Here is a 16596-nt window from a genome sequence, read left to right as displayed (position 1 = left end):
GATTGGCTCACGTCGCTGTCGCTCCTTCGATGACGTCCTTCCTGCTTCACCGTGTCTACACGTGCGCGGTGTACAGTATCGAGCTGAAGGGGAAAACAGCTACTAAACTTCAGCTTTCAGACTACTTCGTGTGGTCTTGAATTTTTATTTCCCCGGGAAAGGCTTTGCCGACTAAGCGGTCAAAATGGTGAAGCCACGGTTCAAGGGGAAAATGTCGATAAACCCTTCGGCGTCCAGCAGCAACCCTGGTGAGCTAACCCTCCATTAGCCATAGTGGTTGTTTACAGCAAATGCTAATTGTTGCTAGCTTGGTGATTTAAAGCTGTGGAAAAGACACGTCAGGGCTATTCTACTATGCTGAGTTATACTAGTTATACTAGTAATTATCATTAAGAGTGTTGTGTGCCAAAATAAAACATAAAACCACGGGTTACATATCTTTAATAGAAATTTGCCAGCGAAACTGCTTTAACAGTGCCTGTAGCAGCAGGCCTTTTACATTTGACACTGAAGTATTTAACTTTTAAGGGAAGAGCCTGTGTCTTTTGGCAGTGTTTACATTAAGTATTTCTAATGTCTTGAAACAGTTGCCACCTTAAATTGGGTATGCATTGTTTATTAAAACAGCTTTAAAAGTTGCCTCATACATAGAGAACTGGTTTGATATCATTCATGAAATTTCTGTAATGGGAATAATGACCTTTTCTGTGAAGCTTCAGGAACATAAATATAAGAAAACATGACATGATCTATGATGAATCACAACGCAAATACAAAATAATAACTACTGGTTAGAATGCAATGATATAACTTTGGTTAGAATATCTTTGGTATTTTGAAATGTCAAATTACTTTATACATTTGTATACATACATACATTCGTTAAATTCTTAATGCCAATTAATGAATAATAATTTACATCTCCACACCTCATATTCTATGTTTATTTTTATTTCTTCATTGTAAAAAAATATCTAAACATGATGATGCAACTGTTGCTATGATGTGAAAATAAAGGAAAAAAATGTAAAGAATAAAAAAAGATTAACCCCTTTTGAAAAGCTGTTCTGATCTAAGAACAGCTGTGTGTTGTTTGACAGATTAATCAGTAACTGTATATGTATTTCACAGATCGGCCGAAAGGTGCTGGCGGCTCCAACATGAGGGACCGCGCCACTATCAACCGTCTGAATATGTACAGACAGAAGCAGAGATGGTAATTGATCATCAACATACACATTATTCATATGTACCACCAATTTTTCAAAGAGGCACTGAAATATAGCAAATTGTGACACTGATCTTTTTGTTCCCAGTAATAACCGTGGAAAAGTCATCAAACCTTTACAGTACCAGTCCACAGTGGCTCCCGGGACCGTAGCCAGAGTTGAACCCAACATCAAATGGTTTGGTGAGTACACTTCCTGTGCTTTTTATATGTCATCTATACCACTGAAGAAGTGGATTAATTTAATTTTGTTGGGGTTTGTAACACTACTGCCACCCTCATTTAATTGTTGGCACATTAAAACTTGGAAGAGCTTCGAAGAACTTTGTGTTGAAGGATAATAATTTAAGGCAGATTCATTTGATAAAGTCAGCAAATGTCCTCAAACTTCATTCATGGTTTACCCATGTATGGTGTCAATTCATAAATGCGCACTTATCAAATGCTTAGTATCAAGACTGTCCGTGCAACTCACTAGTTTTTATGTTTTATGTTAACAAAGGGAGCTTTTAAACTTAAATATATATTATTTGCCCACATATGAACAGCTGTTTGAATCTTGAATAGAATGTGACAGCCTCATGGGAAAGTCAAATTCAAGTAAAATCAACATTTATTTTCGCATGTACGATCATACACAGTACAGCACATAGCCAAAGTCTAACAAGTACATATACTTAAAAAAAAAGAAAGAAAGCTGAATCTAGCAATAACAACAGTAACAAGGACTTATTGCAAGTGTTTATAAATGATCAAAAATGGGGAATCTAAACTAAACCAGTCACACTTTGCATCTTCATATTTTGCCTTTCAGCAAATACCCGTGTGATCAAGCAGTCGTCCCTCCAGAAGTTCCAAGAAGAGATGGGAGCAGTACAAAAGGATCCATATCGTGTGGTGATGAAACAAAGCAAACTCCCCATGTCCCTCTTGCATGATAGAGTCAAAGCCCATGTGAGTATAAAATGTATTAACCTCTTTACTGTCCTGTGTTGTCTATATGATGGCCTTTAGGTCCTCTGCTCGCTCCAGGGCATGTGTATTGTTTATTACCGTATATAAAAAATGGTTTGAGTATATTAACCGTTTAGCCTCATAAAGCAATTGAAGTTTTCTCCTGGTTCATATCATGCCGTGAAGATGGATATCATGCATCTGGTATCCTCACTATCTTGTTTCTTGAGATTTTATGAGCTGAGATGGAACATGAGGCCTTACTTTAATCCTTATTCAATTCTCAATCAGCCCCAGTGTGACCTTGGGTGTACCTGCACTGTGTTTGGCATGGGAGAGTTGTAATCTGCCAGGCTTTTTTACCCATAGCCAATATGATTCCTAATAACATCCAACTCTTTTCATTCTCCTCCAACATGTTACTGGGTCTGTTTCAGTCGCTTCTTTTTTTAACTTAGAATAGTTGGGATGCGGTGTAGGATATAAATAAAAAACGAATGTGATAATCTGCTAATCCTTTTTGACTCAATTGACTCAATTGACAAGGGTACAAAGACAATATATTTAAAAGTGGCATTTACATGGATGCCAGGACCCAAGGTTTGATTGCATTGTGAAGAGCTGGTCAGTGTTTTTCAGTCACCTGGCTGATCTGTGTACTGTTTAAGAAAACAAAAGTTCTGTGAAAACCTGACTCAAAGAACTCTAGAAATCACTTGACAGAGCTGCAGGTCTAATGTTTTTCCTTCTGTTTTCTACTCTGGCAGAACTCCAAGGTGCATATTCTAGACACGGAGGGTTTTGAGACCACATTTGGGCCCAAGGCTCAGCGGAAGAGGCCCAGTCTCATGGTGGGGGATATGAAAGACCTCGTAGAACAGGCTGAAGCCTCAGCTGAAAGCTACAATGCAGGCAACGACAGAGACCTGGTGACTGAGGACACCGGGGTCAGGTAAGACCTGCAGAAGATACTATCAGCAATCTACATTCCTGGCTGTACTGGCTACTAGAACTGGGCAGGAGGTTGCTAAATTTCTGTTTCTACATTTTCATGTTTAAAGGTTCATTATTTAATTCTCATTTTGCAACAGGGTGGAAGTCCGTGAGGAAATCTTCAAAAAGGGTCAGTCGAAGAGAATCTGGGGGGAACTTTATAAGGTATCATTTTCAACCTCCTCTTAGTCTTGTGCATTATGCTAATGATGAGTTGTTACCACTAAACTTTATAGGGTCATTCTACATTCCTGACTGTTTTGTTGTAATAGGTGATTGACTCATCTGATGTCATCATCCAAGTGCTGGATGCTCGCGATCCCATGGGAACGCGCTCTAAGAGCATAGAGTCGTATCTGAAAAAGGAGAAATCCTGGAAACATCTGATCTTTGTTCTTAATAAGTGTGACCTCATCCCTGCCTGGGTCACGGTAAGACATTTACAACAATGTTAATCTTCAGTTCAGCGTTTCATAGTATTGAATAATGTGACTGACTCTTTGTCTCCACACAATTTTGAACCAGAAACGGTGGGTAGCTGTTTTGTCGCAAGAGTACCCCACTCTGGCTTTCCATGCCAGCCTCACCAACTCGTTTGGTAAGGGCTCCCTCATCCAACTGCTCAGGCAGTTTGGCAAGGTAAGAACTTACCTCAAATTCAATATGTTTTATTTGTCTTGAGCCTAAATCATTTACTGAACAATTACCAATGCCACAGCTGTTTGCCTTTATTTCCTCTAGCTTATTATCCAGTCTTTTATATGGAACAGAGCTATTTTTTGCTTTATAAATTGGATTTTAGAATTGCACCCGCTTTTATTTATGAGTGTACTGTTTACTCACATAAAACATTTATAGATTTATGTATGAAAATCAAAAGTACCAGATATAGCTTAGGGTTGTTGGTGTTTGGGGTTCAGTTCCCTTTTAGTCCTCATTATTTTTTGCCCTGTTCAAAAGCAAGCCATAGAGTCTATGGATTGAAATAGTTTATACATTGTTATTAATTATATAGATTTTAACATATCACAATAAACTTTGCTTTAGAAACCAGGACATTTTTGAGCTAGGAAAACCGCTTGTTAGTAAAAGTAATGTTTATATCAAAACTGCTTGTTTTACATATAGATCTTTGAGTAACTAAATAAAACAAAGGATGAAAAATATATGTACATGTCGGACATGATTTGTCAGATATTCTCTTGATTAGTCAAACAACTCTTTTAACAAGAGTTCCTTAATCATTTTTCAGAAAATAATTACCATATTATTACAAATATGTCTCAGCCCACATAAAGTTACCTTAACCATGATAAAAGGATTTGTCTTTATCACCCACCTAGACCTGCAGTAACATGCAATGTTACGTAGTGGCTGTGGAATAGTGCGTGTTTGTGAAAGCACAGGACTTGAATGATCTGATATGTCAAGAAATCAAAGGGGTTTGATAATAAAATGGAATGTTCTTGTTAGATTTAATATTATGATTTAAAGAGGCTTTTATGAGAAAGACACAGAAATGCTTCCCTGTTATTTTCCTTGTAAATGTTTTCGCTGTTGGACCACATTCATCCAAAAGTCTGGAGATAACTAGGTGGAAATCCTGATCCAAAACAGCCTTCAGAGTTTACCTCCTGGGACACAAATAAATGATAGACATATCTCCTGTTTTAAAAGGTTCTAGATCTTCTTGATTGTCTTGTTTACATAAAAAAAACCTTTTTAAGACATCCTTTGGTATGTGTTTTGAACAACTACATTATTGTTCTGGATTGATGACAAGTTGACTTTTTCTTATTGCTAATGGCAACAAGAGCCCCATCTAAAATTACTTCCATGAACTGATGACAGACTGAGGCTGTTGTTTAGGAAACATAATGGTCTGACTTTATTTTTTGTTTCCCACAGCTTCACACTGACAAGAAACAGATAAGTGTTGGTTTTATTGGCTACCCTAATGTGGGGAAAAGCTCAGTCATTAACACCCTGCGGTCCAAGAAGGTCTGCAATGTGGCACCCCTCGCTGGGGAAACAAAGGTAAGGTTCTTTACAACAGTGCAAATAAATAAAATAAAACCTTAAATTATTAATCTGAACTGATGATAGACATTTACAGTGAAGACAGTGTAACAGACTATAAGATTAAATGTGAAAAGAAAAGATGTGGCTACTAATAGACAAACACTATGCTTTAGTGGAGTGAGGAGGTGAGCTGAGGTGAAAACAGGCCTAGTCCTCTTCTTAAGTTGGTAATTGCTGATAGCTGCAACAACAGAAGTAGTCAGCTTTGTGTTCTTAACGATATAAATGAAAATCTAAGTGGAGACTGGGTCAAGAGAAAGAACAACAACCAATTTTATCTTTAATTTCCTCTCTCTGCGGCTGTTTATCCTGTTTGGAAAAGAATAAGTGTTTGAAAACCCCAATGTCCACAGCAGGGTCAAGGGGAAAGAAAGGGAAATATCTTTCCCTTTTCCGTGCTTGCCAAAGCTGTGAACTTGGATGGCAATAGAGTGAAGGTTTTTTTTATTTTTATGCACACCTATCAAATGAATCAGATGGGCCTGTATCCAGCACTCTTTTATTTCTCACCTTGTCTTTGAGTTCTACTACAGACTCAGCACTCTTTGATGATTGCCAGATAAGCTCATGATCCGCGGCACTGCTGTGAACCTCGCTCCTCCTTTGTTAGAATGGATGTGCAGTTATGTTGGTGTGAAAATTTACATTACAATGCCTCTGTCTGGACCATCATGGCAGGCAGAAGTTGTTTGAAACAGGGCTTTTATTTTGGTTTTCAGTGATTTAGCACCATTCAGCCCCAAGATAATTTAAAGGTATGTGCAGGGGCATAAAATCAAACATCACAAATACTTTATAATTTATTTATTTATAAGGATAATAAAATAGCAGAAATAAGAAAATGGCTACATATATGCAAAAACAAGACTAATTTATGAAATAAGTGTCTGTTGTTGATTATTCATGGAAAATGAGAACGAGTAGAATTTTTGTTTTTTATCAAGCAGAAAAAAGTTGTAATGGGAAAATAAAGTTAACTGTCATCACAGTTCTTGGCCAGACTCATCATGGTACGGTTAAATACTATACAAGATTTAACATTTTATGTCAAACTTAGATTTTTTAGACCAAGCAGACTGTTACAATCTCCTCACTTTATTAGGTGTGGCAGTACATCACTCTGATGAGGCGCATCTTCCTCATCGACTGTCCTGGTGTCGTCTACCCTTCCGAAGACAGTGAATCTGATATCGTCTTGAAAGGAGTGGTAAGAAGCTCTTAGATTTTTTTCTTTTGTGTGCAAAGGATGTGATATCTGCCCCTCATACTTCTCGTACCATCCTATATATAACTCACGATTCAAGAGGTGAATAAAAAAAATACATTTGTACTCCTCAAAGCAAAGAAAAACAGGAGCATCTGAAGCAACAATGTGTCTCTCCAGAAACAATCTCCCAGCTACTCAAGATAATCCACCAACTGTTAATGTGGCATTTTTGACAGCTCAATTACCTGCAGTTCGACAAACAAAGAATTGGATGTGGATTCCTGTTAATAATGCCTGGGTGTTTAAAAATGCCTTGATCAGCTCTAATTCTAATCCTTCAGATCACTTTCCCAGATCGAAGGCTTAACATTTAGGCCCATGCAAGTCCCCGTAACTGAACGGTTCCAGGTTTGTATTTTAAATTGCACGCCTTTTTCTTGCCCTTCCTCACAAAGGTTCAAGTGGAGAAGATCAAGAACCCAGAGGAGCACATTGGGGCCGTGCTGGAGCGGGCCAAGCCTGAATACATTCAGAAGACCTACCGCATTCCTACTTGGAACTCTGCTGAAGACTTCCTTGAGAAGCTGGCGATGCGCACTGGGAAACTTCTGAAGGTCCTTAATGTTCCTCTTTCCTTTTCCTGCTTGTTTTTATCCCAGTTATTTATTTCTTACCAAGCTGAGAGTATGGTCAGCAAACACATAATTATCAGATTTAAATCATTTCAGTGAAAGCGTCTGTTGGGTTTCTGTACATGCTTCATACACTGACCACAGCATGTTTATTGTCCATTTTATGAAGCGCAGAATAGCAAAACATTTGTAGGTTTGTTTGTTTATTTAAAAAAGGGACCATGCACATTAGTTAACATTAGCAGCAGACCCTATCATGCAAATGTGCCAGATTTAGCCATACAGGCTGATTTTCAACTGCAGTCCGTGGCCTTACCCTTGATTACATGACAAAAAACACATGAGCACAGATGAGTAAAATTACACAACCACTACTCTCATTTGCACAACTTGAAATGGACTCGCTAAGAAGACCACAAGCCAGCAGATTTGGAACTAAAAACTCCCCCAGTCTGTCTTTTGCAGTTGCAGTCAGATATTTAATGTACATTAACATCAGTTAAATAGCTTGTATAAGTGTCTGTCAGATAGTAGTTTTAAATATGATCTGAGCATTATATTCTTGGTATTGTGCAGGGCGGTGAGCCAGATCTCTCCACTGTCTCCAAAATGGTGTTGAATGACTGGCAGAGAGGACGTATCCCCTTCTTTGTGAAACCCCCTGGACCTGAGGGGGATCATGAGGTGTGAGACTTTACTGAATTTTCCACCTGTGTTTTGTCAGTAAATTACTTCTTTTCTACAGCAACTTCTGTGTTTCGTTTCTGTAACTTTTCTAGGACAAGAAGCCATTGGCAGTTGAAGGACCCTCAGAGGTAGCTGTGAAAGAGGAACAGCCAGAGAATCCGGATGCAGTCTCAGAGGAACATGGGGAGCAGCAGCAGCAGCAGCAGAGACAGAAAGAGCAGGTCCAGAAGATTCTGGCTAATGTGCGACAGAACTTTGGCAAGATCTATGTGGCACCCGAGTTCAGCGAGGAAGACTTGGTGCCTGTGGAGATGCCTGACCTGGATATGTCTGACTTCTCTGGCTCTGATAATGAAGAAGACAGTGAGGAAGAGGAGGGTGAAGAGGAGGGTGAAGAGGAGGACAAGACCAAAGTTGAACCAGCCGATGGAGAGGCTGTGGAATCCGAGCCTGCAGACGCTCAGACTGGCAAGGAGAAAGGCAGCAAGAGTTCACGCGAGGTGATTCGTGCGCTGGATGAGAAGATCTCCAAGTACAAGCAGTTCCTGGACCGGGCCAAATCCAAACGCTTCTCTGCAATCCGGTCCGTCTTCTCTCACCCAAACCTCACTCACATATTTTCTTTGTTTTGTGTATTGCCCTCATTTCTTTTATCCAGTAAAGTAACTTGAAGTTGTCAGGCAGAGAGATGCCATGCATTTTAGGTGGTCCATGCTAACCAGCCTTTAAGCCCCTGAGACTAGCAGTCATCAGTTTGACCGTCTGATCAGAAGCCCGCTTCCATAACTTTTGCATGTCATTGTGTTATTTAAACTGTATCTCCTCTTGCCCGATTTGAGCCCATATTAGAGTTACTTTAAGCCTCATTTAATAACTTGTTCGCTGCAGAAGATCCAAACAGAAGGGAACTTTTTGCTCTGTTGGTTAATAATGTTCATTCTTTCTTCTCTGGACAGGATACCTAAGGCTCTTTCTGACAAAGCGTTCACAGACATCAAGACTAAACAAGAGGCAGCAGCTAAGCAAGCACAGGAAAAAGGTAGTCGATCAGCATGATATTCTCATGACTTTTTATGGTGCTGAATGTCAAACATGTTTCACCTGTAGCCATACAAATTGGGTAGGTCATGTTGACCTTGAGATCCAGCCAGGCGCTGACATCAGATTTGTTCGTCTTTGTTTGAATTAAGCTGCGAACCAGAGGAGCAAGAAGAGGAAAGCTGAAGACGAGGAGTCCGCACAGCCGCGCAGGCTGACGTCTAAACAGGTATGCAGTGTTTGTTCTCTCTGACGTCAAACAGATATCTCTTGGTAGACAAGTCAGATTAATGTCTATTCATACTGATTTAACAGGAGTGGAAATAAAAAAATAAAAAAAAGCTGTAACTTTTTTTATCGGAAGATTTCATCTTTTTTTTTTTCCTCTGTTCCTCTCTATCTGTCTCTACAGAGAAGAGCGATGGACCGTGCTCACAGGGTGAAGAAAGTTGGTGCACGCTATTATGAAACACACAATGTGAAAAACAAGAACAAGAACAGAAAGGCCCCAGCACCCGCCACAGAAGGCAGAAAGGCCAAACGATCAAAGCACTAGACTGGAGTCATAAAACACAACGACATATGTAATAAAACTTTATTTAAATTTGCCGGAAAGGCAATGTGGAGTTGATTAAAGATGGAATCTAACTAATGGTTAAAGGGTCTTTATGGAATGGCCACCTGATGCCTTAACTTCACTTTGACTGTTTGCATCTTGCCTTTTGAACCGTCTTTTCCCTTCAACCCAGAACTGAATGACGTTTCATTCATCATTTACAGGTGTAATGAGCTCTTGATGTTCAAGAGAAATGTACAGTAATTGTTTGTACTGTACTTGTCATGTCATGCTGTTAGAAAAACAATAAAATATTTGCTAATTACACTCTCATGCAGTTTATATTACTTTATATCATTTGGAAACAAAAGACAAATTTAGTAGTATTCTGCAGTGGGAAATTGGCGAGTCCGTTACTTCTTTGGCATAATGATCCCTTCGAGCTGGGTCTGAAAAAGGAAGACAAAATAAAATGTTAAGATGGGCACCACAGCTGTAATTGGTGCTGAATCTAACAATGATATTTGTCTTTGGTCTGTTAAAAACGACACCTTGAGTTGCTGGTTGGTTCTCTTCAGGAACTGAATCTCTTCAGCATGCTTCTTTTCCTCCACCTGTCGCTTTTCCTTTTCTCTCTTTTCAGTAGCATCACATCTCGCTCTCTGTTCATTCAGTTCCTTATTTAGCTCTTGTATTTCATTCTCCAGATCAGAAATCTATATATGTAAGAACACATGATTGTAAGTTTGTCTTAGATGCAGAATCAGTTATGAAGAGCGCTACAGGTCCTTATTTTACAGTAAGTCTTGAAGAGAAATGGTGCTCTCTGCTGGATAATGAACTGAAAAACAGTCTGCAGCTGTACAACCCATAGCTTTAGGATGGGGAACAAATTAAATCTCTCCATTCTGATTTTTGGGTGCATGTGTCACAAAAAAAAAAAAAAAAATCCTTACTTTTTTCTCCATGTCAGCCTTGCCCTGCTCGGCCTGCAGTGCCTTCCTCATGCCGAAAGCCACGCTGCTTTCATACAGTGTCTGGTAGGCAGCAATAGTCATTTGAATCTCATCTCTGACCCGCAACAGCAGCAGACCCCTCTCAGCGCAGTTGATGGTCACCTGTCGGATGAGCTCATCTTAAAGACATAGAAGATGAGGAGGATGTGGATTAAAAAATGTGGCTTCAATGGAATATAGGAACAACAGAAAAAAAAAATCTTGCTGTATTTATCAAAAAACTAGCTCAAGAGTCCTCAGTGAGCGCCCGCCTCCTCCTTACCAAAGCACTGGGAGTAGAGCTCCCTGCGGACGGGGCAGATTCCTGTGACCCTGGCCTGTCTCTGCTGCAGCTTCATGTCCAGCATCTCCTCTAGGTGAATCACATCGGCTCTGGTGCAAGGTGCACTGGACACTTGTTGCACCCACAGCTGGTCATCCTCCGTCCATGTCCTTTAAAGGCAGACGTTGGGTTAAACCAGAGTGTGACTTGACAGTGTTTCGTAGATGGGAAGGCGCATACCTGGGCGGAAGGATGGTGTTCAGGATGTCCTCGTTCTCCTGCTTGCTGGCCTCTGCAGAAGGGGATTTTGGTTTAGGAGGTGGTGGGATGGGACTAGAGTCAGCCGGCTGCTGAGGGTTCACTCTCAGAGGGCGCCCCTGTGGTGAAAAGTATTTATGTACTTGATGTTATGACCCTAATTAACAGGTATTTCTCCCATTTGTTCACCTCACGGGAGTGCTGTGTAAACTTGGCCCTGCGTTGGCAGACCTGTTAAACGCATAAACTGTGCTATGTTTATAAGAAAGGACAGTGATCAAAACAGAAGTCCAGTCTCACAGAGTACAGAGCACTACAATTTAAAGGGTAATGTCACCAATTTTACACATTAAAGCGTGTTCACAGGTCTTGTGGGAGATCTAATGTGTATGTGAACAAAGTTTTGTGGCCCCAGAGGAAGCTGTGTGTCATCTGATGAACTGCCTCCAGTGATGCAATTTATCCACTGATTAACATCACTGTAGGTTCCTCTGCACCTACAGAAGGCTTCATACTACATTTCACTACTACATGATAGCACTGTGTTAGACCTGTAAACATACTGTAATGTATGAAATTGATGGAGATATCCTCTAAGTTTTTATTTTCTGTTGTAATAGCTTATATTGTCTTTGTCTAAGTACCTAAAGAGTTGACACTCAACTGTTATTTCAAGTCAAATAGGCAAAAATGAAAATGGAAGTATTGTAAACACCAGATCTAACCTTCTGAGGGTTTTTCAGTCACCAAATGTCAGTAACTCAAGTTTAACATGGCGTCTTTTCCAACAATTTTTTATGTGGCAGCCAGACAGCTGTTGTCCAGAGCTTACAGTCAGCTTCATGTCAAGTAATAGCAGGCTGTAAGTGTCAAGGATTTCAGTAGCAAATGTAATGGATGACATGATGACAAGTGAGGGTGCATGGGGTCCAGGAAACTCTTTGGAGTTTTCACCCAGCAGCCATTTGAAAAAGTAGCTTTCCTAAAATAGACTTGTGTAAATTATATAAAGTGTGCTTATTATTATCTTTTTTGTTAACTTCCCGTGTCTCTCCTCCCCGCCTGTTGTCACTTCAACCTTCCATCCGACGTTACTTTAGCCAGGTAACGCTGATCCAGCTCTGATGGCGTTCCTTTGTACACTCACCTTTCGTGATTTTCCGTCTGTGCTCTTAATGATCGACACTGGGTTGTCATATTTCAGGAGTGATTCGGCTGGTGGAATCATTTTGTTATTTTCCCGACAAAAAACGATAAAGCTCTCGGTTTGGGCTTCAGTTTCAGAGAAATCGGCCGCTAGCAAAAACTAATGTTTGTGTCGTCATGGCAACAACGACCTGGTGTTCATGCTTAGTTTTCTCTGGTCGGTTCACAAATGTGGGATGCCGTTAGGGTCTTCATGACTGTATTTTAATCAACTTGACAAAAAGTAAATTGACGAGGCACTGCTCATTTTTTGGTTCAATATGAATCAATCGTCATTTAATCGTTGCGCCTTTCGATATGATTTGGGTGATTTAAGGGAAACATTTGTTCCGACGAAAACGAAAGATTATCGTTCCAAACTTTATTCAAGGCACAGTGACCAAGAAAAGCAGTCATGATTGTTTTGTTTCACACTTGCTTTCGCAACATAAACGCCTGTTCCCCGTGCATTTAAATAGTACAGAGTTGATTGAAGCCGGAACCAAACTGCAAACTATTCAGGGACCGTACCGGGATAAATTCTAGGCGCGCCACCGGAAACGGATGTGCGCAATTCGAGCACAACAGTCGAAGTTTGTGGTAACTACAGTTTTTGAGTTTGCCTTTGTTTGTTTTTTAGTCTAGTTTTGTCAGGAAGACGATGTACGTTTGGTCACACGGCGGTTGAAACAGTTTCAGGATGACCAAAGAAAAGCGACACAGGAGGAGAGAATCTCCGGAGCGGGAGTCCAAAGAGAAGATAAAGCAGGAGAAACTGAGCCCAGTTAGGCCACAGACATCACGCCGCTCGCGGTCCAGATCCAGCGGCACCTCAAGTCCACAGAGGAGGAGAACGAGCAGGTATTTATGATCAGTTGTCGTCATATCACTTCGTTTTTGACATCAGTTTTTAGCTTTTCACCGTAACAGAGACAGCACAGGCCTTTGGCTAGCTAGTCAGTATTAGCTAAAGATGTCGTTTAATCGGCTAGCTCTAAACAAGCCTAGATACAGTCCATATTATTTTAAAAATGAATAATTAAATTGACCGTTTGTAAATGTGCTTTCAGAGTCTTTTGTTTTTTTCCTCGTGTAGATCACCGGCCAGGACGAGGGACCGCTCACCAGGCAGAAGGGAGACCTCTCCCGCCAGGCGAGGGAGCAGATCGCCCAGGAACAGGAGAAGTCCCCATCGTGGAGCTGATGTCAGAATAAAGCGGGTGATTGCTGTTGCATCATTAACACGATGCCGTTAAGATTTTGAATCGTCAAACGCAGGGCAGAGATCTAAAAGGGGTTAAAGGACAGGTTACTGTTTCAGTGGCATGTTGTTGTCTGACATATACGGATACTTATGATAGACTATTTATACAGCAATTTTTGAAACAAAGTAAAGTGCTTAGATAGGATGAAAACATCTCAGTTCTGCATTCAAGGGTAAATAATTATCAGCCATCTAAATACACATGATTATTTTAATTAAGATCCATGCACCATTCCCTAAGAAATTAACAAAATAAAAGTAAGTCTGCAATGCAACACAAAATGAGAAAATAAAGTTAATGGGGTCTGCCAATACCCATTTTCTAGTCAATCCAACCTGTTCAGCAGTTTTCATTTAATCCTGCTAACAAACCAACCAATCAAAAACTTTTTTTGTGTGTACAAAATTGTTCCTTGAACTCTTCTTTCCTTAAAGTGAAACTCTCGCCAAAATGCAACCTAGGCGTTTTTTGTGAATGTATATGAGTCAGACCTTCATGTTAAAGCACAATTACGATGAAAGAGTCACATTTTTTGGATATCGTGTGGATAGTTGTTGCCGGAAGACAGTAGCGTTCCACTTTAACTCTCCTCCAGGTTACATTGCATTCTGAGATCGACACTTATTGGCTGCTGTGATGACTGGGAGTGGAACAAGCTACTGCTAAGGAGAGTTGTTCTTTATTTATAAACTTTCTTTTTAGCAGACTCTGCGTACACAAACAATAGCCCCATTCATGCTGGCTTTTGCGTGCGGCTTTTAGCCAATTCCCCACATCTGTCTCAGTGTGAATCTCTCAGAGGCAGCGAGGAGTGAAATATCACTCTGGCCCTGATACACCTCTGGAGGGCCGAAATATTGGAGAACCGAACCAGTGTGAACATATAAGCCGGCAGCGCAGAGCGGGGGTGTGACGATCGGACCATCGGTTAACTACACAGGTCCTTCACTCAAGTTAATACAGATAAATGTCTTTCAAAGCACTGTTACATGACCAAACAAAAGAAACGTAGTAACTGTAACGGTCTTTGGCAACTTAAATGAGGAAAAAAATACCGCAGATATACGTGAAGAAGCGTCGGTCCTCCCGCCTGTCATACCGACTCTTCATCACATTTCTGCCCGAAAAACAGCGTCTGTCACTGGCAAATACTTTAACTCACCGAGTGTTTGTGATGAAAATAAACCACCGCGATGGTCAGCCCTACGGACCAAGACGTCAGTGAACTTTCCCCTTACACTGCGGTTCGTCTTTAATGTGGAGATGCTTCGCTCTGTGTGAATCACCATCAGTGAAGAATTGGCAGACCGCGGCTACAGCTTTTATGCGTCTTCTCCTGTGTGAATGGAGCTAATGTTCTCAATGGTCGTGCTCATGTGTAGAGACCCTGGTGATGCAACAAGCAAAGTTTCATGTTGTGTCGAGCCTTCTTGGTGTTTTAAAGTAAATCTAAATCTTAAAAGTGCCTCTTTCATCATAATTATGCATTTACATGAATGTTTGACTCATATACATTCACAAAAAAAACCTAGGTTGCTTTTTGGCGAGAGTTTCACTTTAACTGTCTTCCTACCAATTTTCTCCCAGGAGCGAGAGGAGCATCGGGGTAGTGGTGACGAGCGGAGGAGACGAAACGACCAGCCAGAGGAGAGGCGGAGCAGGTGGGAATCAGACAGACCTCGGGAGAGAGACCGCGGCGGAGAACGACACAGAGAGCGAGACGCCCTCGCCTCCCAACAAGCTGAGAGGCAGCAGCACGATGAACGGCGCCGGGAAAATCGTCAGAGGCGCGAAGAAACCCAAGACCAGGATTTCGGGCGGTCTGGCGGAGGGGCCAACGAAGACGCGTCCCCTCCTGTGGACAAGGAGAAACCCAACTTCGAACTGTCGGGGGCTCTGACAGAAGACACAAACACATTCCGGGGGGTGGTGATCAAGTACAACGAGCCGCCCGAGGCACGCATTCCCAAGCGCAGATGGCGACTGTACCCTTTCAAGAATGACGAACCCCTTCCAGTCATGTACATTCACAGACAGAGCGCCTATTTGTTGGGGCGGCAGAGAAAAATCGCTGATATCCCCATTGACCACCCATCCTGCTCCAAGCAACATGCAGTATTCCAGTACAGGTGAGTGTACTGACCATCGGCTTCAGTGTTTCACTCTTCACACTTGGATGATTCATAGATGTCTACGTTTCTGTCTGTATCTCTGTAGACTGGTGGAGTTTACGCGCTCTGACGGCACCCCTGGACGCAGGGTAAGACCGTACATCATCGACCTGGGTTCCGGCAACGGCACCTACCTGAACAACAAGCGCATCGACGCCCAGCGCTATTATGAGCTCAAAGAGAAAGATGTGATCAAGTTTGGCTTCAGCAGCCGTGAGTACGTCCTCCTGCACGAGTTCTCGGACACAACCGAGGTGGACGCCAAGCCCGAAGAAGGGGAAGAGGAAGAGGACGAGGGTCTCGATGAGTAAATCGAGGCCCATAAACCGTATTGCCCAAATTCATTCAGGTTAGATTACATCCTTATCATCAATATCTCTGCAGGGAGTGGAACGATTTACAGAACGGGTCAGTGTGGGATTTTCCTAAAATAATGGAACACGTCTGGTTTGTATATTCTGTAATTACCGGACTATTGCTTAAACCTGCCACAACTGTCTCAAAGAAGACCTCCTATTCTCAGGTTGTTTGTGTAATGTCTGTGTGATGCATGACTGATCTCACATCTGACGGTTTTTCATAATAAAACGTGCGCGGTGCCAGGCGGATACCTCGCGTAAGTACAATAGTTCATTCTATATTTTTTAGATCATAGCACTGAGTACAAAGTCTAGCTGAGGGCTGATCTCTTGTCAATGTTCAGGCTATATGTATGTCACTGTACATGATACGTGGAATGTGATCTCTTGATCCATGTTTATTGAGTTAAACATTACGTACAAGACGTATTACTTGCAACATTATTGCCTTTTTTTGCTTTGTAGTGCAGGGAAAAATAGTTGGTGCCGTCGTGCGTTTCCTTTGCACCAACGCTGTGTGTATTTAGAGATTTACCCCCTCTTATTTTTATCTGTTTTGAAGCCTGCAGCATTCATAGTGAATTTCCATTTATGTACTGTAAATAAAGACAGTGAAGATTTGGACACGTCTAAAGAGTTTTCTTAATGTTGCTCCTCATCAGAGCTGCGTATATGTTTCAGTGTTTCGTTCTTTTCTATTGTT

At 41.3% G+C, this 16596-nt stretch overlaps 3 protein-coding genes across 3 annotated transcripts; 2 read left to right on the top strand and 1 right to left on the bottom strand.

Annotated features, from left to right (window-relative positions):
- On the top strand, positions 1-9704 carry gnl2 (guanine nucleotide binding protein-like 2 (nucleolar)). The gene is made up of 16 exons (XM_037074008.1): positions 1-248; positions 1132-1216; positions 1317-1411; positions 2043-2182; positions 2950-3134; positions 3274-3340; positions 3448-3606; positions 3701-3814; positions 5084-5212; positions 6360-6464; positions 6920-7078; positions 7673-7780; positions 7876-8366; positions 8740-8822; positions 8974-9050; positions 9234-9704. Exons 1-16 carry the CDS (start codon positions 185-187, stop codon positions 9375-9377), a joined length of 2205 nt encoding a protein of 734 aa, XP_036929903.1. The 5' UTR covers positions 1-184; the 3' UTR covers positions 9378-9704.
- On the bottom strand, positions 9403-12280 carry dnali1 (dynein, axonemal, light intermediate chain 1). The gene is made up of 6 exons (XM_037074010.1): positions 12061-12280; positions 10896-11032; positions 10656-10825; positions 10334-10512; positions 9929-10093; positions 9403-9826 (listed from the first exon to the last, which is right to left on the bottom strand). The coding sequence occupies exons 1-6, from the start codon at positions 12139-12141 to the stop codon at positions 9791-9793; spliced, it is 768 nt and encodes a 255-aa protein (XP_036929905.1). The 5' UTR covers positions 12142-12280; the 3' UTR covers positions 9403-9790.
- A 274-nt stretch (positions 12281-12554) lies between these two features.
- Positions 12555-16517, top strand: snip1 (Smad nuclear interacting protein). Its single transcript, XM_037074009.1, has 5 exons — positions 12555-12698; positions 12792-12959; positions 13195-13318; positions 14951-15492; positions 15581-16517. The coding sequence occupies exons 2-5, from the start codon at positions 12799-12801 to the stop codon at positions 15843-15845; spliced, it is 1092 nt and encodes a 363-aa protein (XP_036929904.1). The 5' UTR covers positions 12555-12698; positions 12792-12798; the 3' UTR covers positions 15846-16517.
- Positions 16518-16596: the final 79 nt, after the last annotated feature.

This window comes from Acanthopagrus latus, chromosome 17 (genome assembly GCF_904848185.1).
Source record: "Acanthopagrus latus isolate v.2019 chromosome 17, fAcaLat1.1, whole genome shotgun sequence".
In the NCBI taxonomy this organism is placed as follows: Eukaryota; Metazoa; Chordata; class Actinopteri; order Spariformes; family Sparidae; genus Acanthopagrus; species Acanthopagrus latus.
The sequence above is the reverse complement of the archived record's forward strand: the minus strand, read 5'-3'. Positions and strand labels throughout refer to the sequence as shown.

Coding starts and splice junctions, on each gene's coding strand:
- snip1 (XM_037074009.1), top strand. CDS start 12,799: ATGACCAAAGAAAAGCGACACAGGAGGAGAGAATCTCCGGAGCGGGAG. Junction 13,319..14,950: donor CTGATGTCAGAATAAAGCGG/GTGATTGCTGTT, acceptor ATTTTCTCCCAG/GAGCGAGAGGAGCATCGGGG. Junction 15,493..15,580: donor CATGCAGTATTCCAGTACAG/GTGAGTGTACTG, acceptor GTATCTCTGTAG/ACTGGTGGAGTTTACGCGCT.
- dnali1 (XM_037074010.1), bottom strand. CDS start 12,141: ATGATTCCACCAGCCGAATCACTCCTGAAATATGACAACCCAGTGTCG. Junction 11,033..12,060: donor CAGACGGAAAATCACGAAAG/GTGAGTGTACAA, acceptor TTTTCACCACAG/GGGCGCCCTCTGAGAGTGAA. Junction 10,094..10,333: donor AGGCTGACATGGAGAAAAAA/GTAAGGATTTTT, acceptor TTACATATATAG/ATTTCTGATCTGGAGAATGA.
- gnl2 (XM_037074008.1), top strand. CDS start 185: ATGGTGAAGCCACGGTTCAAGGGGAAAATGTCGATAAACCCTTCGGCG. Junction 6,465..6,919: donor ATATCGTCTTGAAAGGAGTG/GTAAGAAGCTCT, acceptor TTCCTCACAAAG/GTTCAAGTGGAGAAGATCAA. Junction 8,367..8,739: donor AAACGCTTCTCTGCAATCCG/GTCCGTCTTCTC, acceptor TTCTCTGGACAG/GATACCTAAGGCTCTTTCTG.